The sequence below is a fragment of the Vicugna pacos genome, chromosome 14 (genome assembly GCF_048564905.1).
Source record: "Vicugna pacos chromosome 14, VicPac4, whole genome shotgun sequence".
In the NCBI taxonomy this organism is placed as follows: domain Eukaryota; kingdom Metazoa; phylum Chordata; class Mammalia; order Artiodactyla; family Camelidae; genus Vicugna; species Vicugna pacos.
The window spans coordinates 71,474,753-71,482,663 of record NC_133000.1 but is presented as its reverse complement, the minus strand read 5'-3'; the positions used below and the strand labels follow the sequence as shown (position 1 = coordinate 71,482,663).

General features: G+C 66.4%; 1 protein-coding gene across 1 annotated transcript in view; it reads left to right on the top strand.

The window, feature by feature from the left end:
• The first annotated feature begins 2,293 nt into the window (after nt 1-2,293).
• Nucleotides 2,294-7,911, top strand: part of IRS2 (insulin receptor substrate 2) — a 28,589-nt gene continuing 22,971 nt past the window's right edge. The window contains exon 1 of the mRNA XM_072976532.1: nt 2,294-6,286. Coding sequence (XP_072832633.1) covers nt 2,296-6,286 — 3,991 coding nt within the window. The 5' untranslated portion in view covers nt 2,294-2,295. The remainder of the gene's footprint in view (nt 6,287-7,911) is intronic.

Below are 7,911 nucleotides of genomic sequence, written 5' to 3'. Positions count from 1 at the left end.
CCTCTTTGAGGCAAATTCTATGATGCTACTTGTGTCATTGATTATTCTGTTTGTTACTCATCAATAATCATGACTTGCATACACAACGAAACAAAATGTTAGGAACTGTAAGTGGGGGTCTCTTGGCCCATAAAATTAACTAGTAATATTTTGTCACATTTTTACAAACATGTTAAAATATATATATCATCCTTTCAAAAATTACAATCTTAAATTATTTTTCTTAAGTTTGACTTCATTGTATTTAAAATGCTTTTATAAAGTATAGAGAACATTCAAAGACAAACTTCCAGGGTTTAATAAAAAATAGCCAACATTATTGTTTCAAATTATTTCATGAAGACACAGGTGCATTTAAAAAAAAAAAAGACAAGGGCTAGTTTCCGCAGGATCCGGAGCCTGCTCAGATCCGAACTCGGGGACCCCGACCCTCACCGGCAGCCCTCACGGTCGTTTAGGAGATGCGATTGCTTGTACGGTGGGTCCTATTTGTATGTGACATTGAAAGTCACAAAAGCCACGTAGGTGTAACAATTCGAAGCTCTTCTTCAAGGGCATCCTCCGCGCGGCAACCACCGCCGGCTGAGGGCGAGCAGGTCCGGCGACGCCCGCTCCTGCGCCTCCCGCTCCGGCGCCTCCGCGCGGTGCGGAGGGTCTGCCGGGAGGACGGCAGCCGCCGCGGGGACCCGGCTCCCGGGGCTGTTTGCCGGAGCCCGCCCTCTGCCCGCCACTGTGGAAACTGCAGTTTTCTACTCCTGCTCGTCCTTCTTTCTCCCATTACATCCCCAACAGACGATTTCAACTTCCCGAGAACCTGACAAGTGAATGGCGCTGATGACGCCCCGGAAAGGGCCCACGACCGGGTGCGGAGGAAGGGCGCCCCTGAGCGTGTGGGACCCTGCGCGGCCTGGGGTTGGGGGCGCCGCACCCGCACTCCCTCCCGCATCCCGGCTCTCCTTCCAGGAAGGGGCACGAAGCGGCTATCGATCCAGAGCTCACCGGTGACTAATGTGATGCTCGTAAACAAGCCGCGGGCCGGGCACCCGGGAACCACCCAGGCGCAAACCCGCCAAGGCGGGCGGGCGCGCGCCCTTCTCAAGCCTGGGCGCCGGATCTGCAGACTGAAGTGTGTTGGGGGAAGGGGTTTCTCAGAGGGCAGCCAAGTTCATTGCCCGTTCTAGGCCCTCGCGAGTGGGGCAGCGGCGGAGCGAAGCGGGGCCCGAGTGGGGTGCAACCGCCCCCTCCCCTGCACGGAGCCCTGGCGGGCGGTCTCCGCCCTTGATCTCCGCCGGCCCCCGCCCCCTGCAGTGTTCCCTCCCCCGGTCCCCTCCCCAGCGGAAGCTCCGAGCCCAATTAATTGAGTCAAAGGCGGGAGGGCAGGGCCCTCCGCGCGGCGGCCGGCCCCCGCCCCTCCCGCGCGTCCCTTTTCCCGCCCTGGGTGGCATCTCCTCCGCCGGCATCCACAACGAGCCTCTGATTAATGAGGCTCGGGCGGGCCCCCACCCCGCCCGGGCCCCGGCCTCCGCGGGAGGGGGAGGGGACGGCGGGAAACGCGGCCTGGGGAGAAAGGGGGGCGGGGCGGGGGCGCGCGGCCCGCCCCCCCCGCGCCCGGCGCCCATTGGCCGCGCTCGCCGTCCGTCGGGGGGCACGGCGCCAATGCGGGCGGCGGGGCGGGGCGGCCGCGCCGTGTGTGCCTGCGTAACGCCGAGTCACATGTTGTTTTGCTCTTCTTAGTTCAGTCACTCGGTGCGCGATGTGTTACTCACTGTGCGGCGGGGACCGCGACGAGCCCGGGTCGCCGTTGGCAGCAGCAGCAGCAGCAGCAGCAGCAGCAGCAGCAGCAGCAGCAGCAGCAGCAGCAGCAGCAGCAGCCCCAGAGGCGGCGCGGACCCCGAGTACCCGGGCACACCCCGGCACCCCGGAACGCGGCGCGGCGGCGAGACCCGTGCGGCCGCGCGCGCCTTAGGCTCGGCCCCGCGGCTCGGGGACCCCGACTCTCGGCCCAGCCAGCGAGTCCCCAGGCGCCGCCCGAGAGCCCGGGAGGCAGCAGCCGCGGGCAGCCGGGCCAGGGGGCGGCCACCGCCCGCGCCGGGCATCCTCTGGGGCCCCGGAGCGGGGAGGGCGCTGCGCCACCGCGCGGTGCCGGCCCCCGCGGGCCTCCCCCAACCACCCCACCTCCTGGGCCCGAGGGACGCGGGCGAGCAGGGGGGGAGGGAGCCGCCCCCGCCCGCGCCCCCCTCCGCTACCCCCAGCCCTTCCAAGCCGGGCCGGGCGGCGCGGCCTGAAGCGCCCGCGATGGCGAGCCCGCCGCTGCACGGGCCCCCCGGGCCGGCGGGCGGCGACGGCCCCAACCTCAACAACAACAACAACAACAACAACCACAGCGTGCGCAAGTGCGGCTACCTGCGCAAGCAGAAGCACGGCCACAAGCGCTTCTTCGTGCTGCGCGGGCCCGGCGCGGGCGGCGACGAGGCGACGGCGACAGCGGGCGGGGGGCCGGCGCCGCAGCCGCCGCGGCTCGAGTACTACGAGAGCGAGAAGAAGTGGCGGAGCAAGGCGGGGGCCCCGAAGCGGGTCATCGCGCTCGACTGCTGCCTGAACATCCACAAGCGCGCCGACGCCAAGCACAAGTACCTGATCGCCCTCTACACCAAGGACGAGTACTTCGCCGTGGCGGCCGAGAACGAGCAGGAGCAGGAGGGCTGGTATCGCGCGCTCACCGACCTGGTCAGCGAGGGCCGCGCGAGCGCCGGCGACGCGCCCCCCGCCGCCGCCACCGCCGGGTCCTGCAGCGCCTCCCTGCCCGGCGCCCTGGGCGGCTCGGCCGGCGCCGCCGTGGCCGATGACAGCTACGGGCTGGTGGCGCCCGCCACGGCCGCCTACCGCGAGGTGTGGCAGGTGAACCTGAAGCCCAAGGGCCTGGGCCAGAGCAAGAACCTGACGGGCGTGTACCGCCTGTGCCTGTCGGCGCGCACCATCGGCTTCGTGAAGCTCAACTGCGAGCAGCCGTCGGTGACGCTGCAGCTCATGAACATCCGCCGCTGCGGCCACTCGGACAGCTTCTTCTTCATCGAGGTGGGCCGCTCGGCCGTCACGGGCCCCGGCGAGCTGTGGATGCAGGCCGACGACTCGGTGGTGGCGCAGAACATCCACGAGACGATCCTGGAGGCCATGAAGGCGCTCAAGGAGCTCTTCGAGTTCCGACCGCGCAGCAAGAGCCAGTCGTCAGGCTCGTCGGCCACGCATCCCATCAGCGTCCCCGGCGCGCGCCGCCACCATCACCTGGTCAACCTGCCCCCCAGCCAGACGGGCCTGGTGCGCCGCTCGCGCACCGACAGTCTGGCCGCCACCCCGCCGGCAGCCAAATGCAGCTCGTGTCGGGTGCGCACGGCCAGCGAGGGCGACGGCGGCGCGGCCGCCGGGACCGGGGCGGCGGGCGGCAGGCCGGTGTCGGTGGCGGGGAGCCCTCTGAGTCCGGGGCCGGTGCGCGCGCCCCTGAGCCGCTCGCACACCCTGAGCGGCGGCTGCGGCGGCCGCGCGAGCAAAGTGACGCTGGCGCCGGCAGGGGGCGCCCTGCAACACAGCCGCTCCATGTCCATGCCCGTGGCGCACTCGCCTCCAGCCGCGACCAGCCCAGGCAGCCTGTCGTCCAGTAGCGGGCACGGCTCGGGCTCCTACCCGCCGCCTCCAGGCCCGCACCCGCACCTGCAGCACCCCCTGCACCCCCAGCGACCTTCCAGCGGCAGCGCCTCGGCCTCGGGCTCCCCCAGCGACCCTGGCTTTATGTCCTTGGATGAATATGGCTCTAGCCCCGGGGACCTGAGAGCCTTCTGCAGCCATAGGAGCAACACGCCCGAATCCATCGCCGAGACCCCCCCGGCCAGGGACGGCAGCGGGGGCGAGCTGTATGGATACATGACCATGGACCGGCCCCTAAGCCACTGTGGCCGTCCCTACCGCAGAATCTCAGGGGACGGGGCCCAGGACTTGGACAGAGGGCTGAGGAAGAGGACTTACTCCCTGACCACACCTGCCCGGCAGCGGCCAGTGCCCCAGCCCTCCTCCGCCTCCCTGGATGAATACACCCTGATGCGGGCCACTTTCTCCGGCAGCTCGGGCCGCCTCTGCCCTTCCTGCCCCGCGTCCTCTCCCAAAGTGGCCTACCACCCCTACCCCGAAGACTACGGTGACATCGAGATTGGGTCCCACAGGTGCTCCAGCAGCAACCTGGGCACGGACGACGGCTACATGCCCATGACCCCTGGCGTGGCCCTCATGGGCGGTGGCAGCGGAAGCTGCAAGAGTGACGACTACATGCCCATGAGCCCCACTAGCGTGTCTGCCCCGAAGCAGATTCTGCAGCCACGCGCTGCCGCGACGGCCTTGCCCCCCTCTGGAGCTGGAGTGCCCACGCCCACCTCGGCGGTCAGCAGGGCCTTTCCAGGGAACGGGGGCAACTACAAGGCCAGCTCCCCGGCCGAGAGCTCTCCCGAGGACAGTGGGTACATGCGCATGTGGTGTGGCTCCAAGTTGTCCATGGAGAACGCCGACAGCAAGCTGCTTCCCAACGGGGACTACCTCAACATGTCCCCCAGCGACGCAGGCACCGCGGGAACCCCGCCGGACTTCTCTGCTGCCCTGCATGGCAGCGGGGAGATGCTGCGGGGCGTCCCCGGCTACTGCTACAGCTCCTTGCCTCGCTCCTACAAGGCTCCATACACCTGCACAGGGGACAACGACCAGTACGTGCTCATGAGCTCTCCCGTGGGGCGCATCCTGGAGGAAGAGAGGCTGGAGCCGCCAGCCAGCCCGGGGTCCACACAGTCGGCCAGCGCCTTCGCAGCTGGGGCAGGTGGCGGCGGCCACACCCAGCCGCCCCACCCAGCAGTGCCTTCGCCCGGGAGGCCGGGTGGCAGCGGCAGTGGCCGCCCAGAGAGCTTCCTGGGCCAGCGCTGCCGGGCCGTTCGACCCACGCGCCTGTCCCTGGAGGGGCTGCAGACCCTGCCCAGCATGCACGAGTACCCCCTGCCGCCCGAGCCCAAGAGCCCCGGCGAGTACATCAACATTGATTTCGGCGAGGCGGGCGCGCGCCTGTCACCGCCCGCCCCTCCGCTGCTGGCCTCGGCCGCCTCGTCGTCTTCGCTGCTGTCCGCAAGCAGCCCGGCCTCATCGCTGGGCTCGGGCACCCCAGGCACGAGCGGCGACAGCCGACAGCGCTCTCCGCTCTCCGACTACATGAACCTCGACTTCAGCTCGCCCAAGTCACCCCAGCCGGGCCCCCAGGGCGGGGACCCCGTGGGCTCCTTGGACGCCCTCCTGTCCCCCGAGGCCTCCGCCTACCCGCCGCTGCCCCCGCGCCCGGCCGCCCCCTCCTCTGCCCTGCAGCCGCCACCCCCGCCGCCCCCGCCCGGGGAGCTATACCGTCTGCCTCCGGCCCCCACCGCCCAGGGCCCTAGCGCTGCCTCCTCCTCGTCCTCGGAGACGGGGGACAATGGTGACTACACCGAGATGGCCTTCGGCGTGGCTGCCACCCCGCCACAACCCATCGCGGCGCCCCCGAAGCCGGACGGTGGCCGCGTGAGCAGCCCCGTGGCCGGCTTGAAGAGGCTGAGTCTCATGGATCAGGTGTCGGGGGTCGAGGCCTTCCTGCAGGCCAGCCAGGCCCCAGACCCACACCGGGGTGCCAAGGTCATCCGCGCAGACCCACAGGGGGGCCGCCGCCGCCACAGCTCTGAGACCTTCTCCTCGACCACCACTGTGACCCCCGTGTCCCCGTCCTTCGCCCACAACCCCAAGCGCCACAACTCGGCCTCCGTGGAAAACGTCTCTCTCAGGAAAAGCAGCGAAGGGGGCGGCAGCGGCGTCCTGGGTGGGGGCGAGGACCTCCCCACGTCCCCCCGCCAGCTGCAGCCACCACTCCCCCAGCAGGCGCGGCCGTGGACTCCGGGTCAGCCCGGGGGCTTGGTCGGCTGCCCCGGGGGCAGCGGCTCGCCCATGCGCCGGGAGACGTCTGCGGGCTTCCAGAACGGCCTCAACTACATCGCCATCGACGTGAGGGACGAGCCAGAGCGGTCGCCGCCCCCGCAACAGCATCTGCTCCCGCAAACCGGAGACAGGAGCGCCTGGGGCCGGGCCCGCGGCCTCGGGGGGCTCATCAGCGCGGTGGGGGGCGGCGGCGCCGGCGCGGCGTGCGGGGGGCCGGGCCCCGGCGCCCTGCCCTCCACCAGCACCTACGCGAGCATCGACTTCCTGTCGCATCACCTGAAAGAGGCCACAGTTGTGAAAGGTGAGGCCTGCGCGGCGGTGGGAGGGTGGGGGCGTCGGGGGTCAACTCCTCTTTCCTTGGGTTCCTTGACCCAGATGCCGGGGAGCGGGCGCCGGTTTCCTGTTTTGTTTTGCTTTTGGCCGCACGTCGGCCCTCTTTCCCCGGAGGCCTTGCCTAGAGCACTCGGCCGTCTTTGGGTTGCATGCGCGGCTTCCTGCCCCGGAGACTTTGACTTGCTTTCTTTGGCCCAGCCCCTTTCTTCTTTTCCACAGCCCCCCACCCCCACGCGTCAGCACCCGGTGGACCCCCTAGGTCGGCCGCCCCAGCAGGTGGCACGGGGGGCTTCTTGTTCTGAGAGGTGGGGAACGTGCTGGGAAGGCGCCTGAAGTTTCACAGGCCCGGGCTCCAGTCCTCACCTTCCTCTTTGTTTTCCTGGAGCCGGGCCCGGTGATTCTTGCTCAGCCTCAAAGTTTATAAAAACAGGCCCCAAAGTTGTTTAGGAAGTGAACGTCCATTTTGGTCTCTGCCGCGGGGAACAGTTAACCGTTTAAAGTTTACACGTCAGCTGGGGGAGCTTTTCCGCCAGACTTTGTTCTCCTGAGGGGCTGACGTGGTCGCACTGCTTACACACAGCGTACACGCAGCGGTCCTCAAACCTGCATGAGCCTGAGATTCTAATGCAGTAGGTCTGGGGTGTGGCCGAGGACGTGTGTCCCTAAGGGGCCCCCGGGTTGTGCCGGTGCTGCTGGTTGGGGGCCGTCCTGGGAGCACCTGCCCCAGTTAGATCCCCTGCGGAGGGCTGAGAAGTGACCTCTGGGGCTTCGTCATCCCGGGTGCAAGTCAAGGAAAGTGTCCCATGGGCGGAGCCCAGACACCAGCATTTTTTGGTTGCCCAGGTGATGTGAATCTGTGCTTCAGAGAAGACGTTGGAAGAGGATGGCACCCATCTTTTCAGAACAGTTGGATGGGATGGTGCCCCGAGTACTGTTCTAAACGTTCTCATCAAATATCCATGAGGAGGTTGTGCTTTGCCGCTGGTGGTACATCTGACTGTCTCAGACTCGGAATGATGAGGTGGAAGAGGGGGGCGGGGATGGGCATTCTGTTCAGGAGAGTTCTTTAATTTTGCAGCTGCTTCCCTGCAGGGTTGCGGGTAAGATAGAGGCTTCGTGGGAGCCACAAAGCCCGCGGTAGTGAGCACTCTTTTAAGTGGTGTCCAGTGCTGGCCCGAGGTCAGCAGTCTGCAAGGGTTAAAAGGTGATGATCGAGTCGGCTCTGGGGTTCACACACCTTTTGTTCCAAAAGTAAACAGACCTGACTAACGCTGTCTAAATCCAGCCTATGTTTCATGGTACCCACGGGATTTGAAGTTCTAGCTGTAGGGGGAATACCCTGTTATTCTAATAGAATAGGGGAGAAGCTTTTTGCTTTTTTATGAAAACCACAGAACATAAGATGGAAAGTCGCAGAGGATTGTCAGGAGTTTGGCGCTTCCGCATTTAATTAAGTCAATCAGAAGCTGTCAGGATGTGTTTCATGAATGGTGACTCTCAGCGGAAGGTCACTTTGCTGGAGTTGTGCATTCCAGGTGCATCTGAAGAATGGCTCGTGTGTCTGGGAGTTGAAGGATGGTTAGCTGCTGTCCC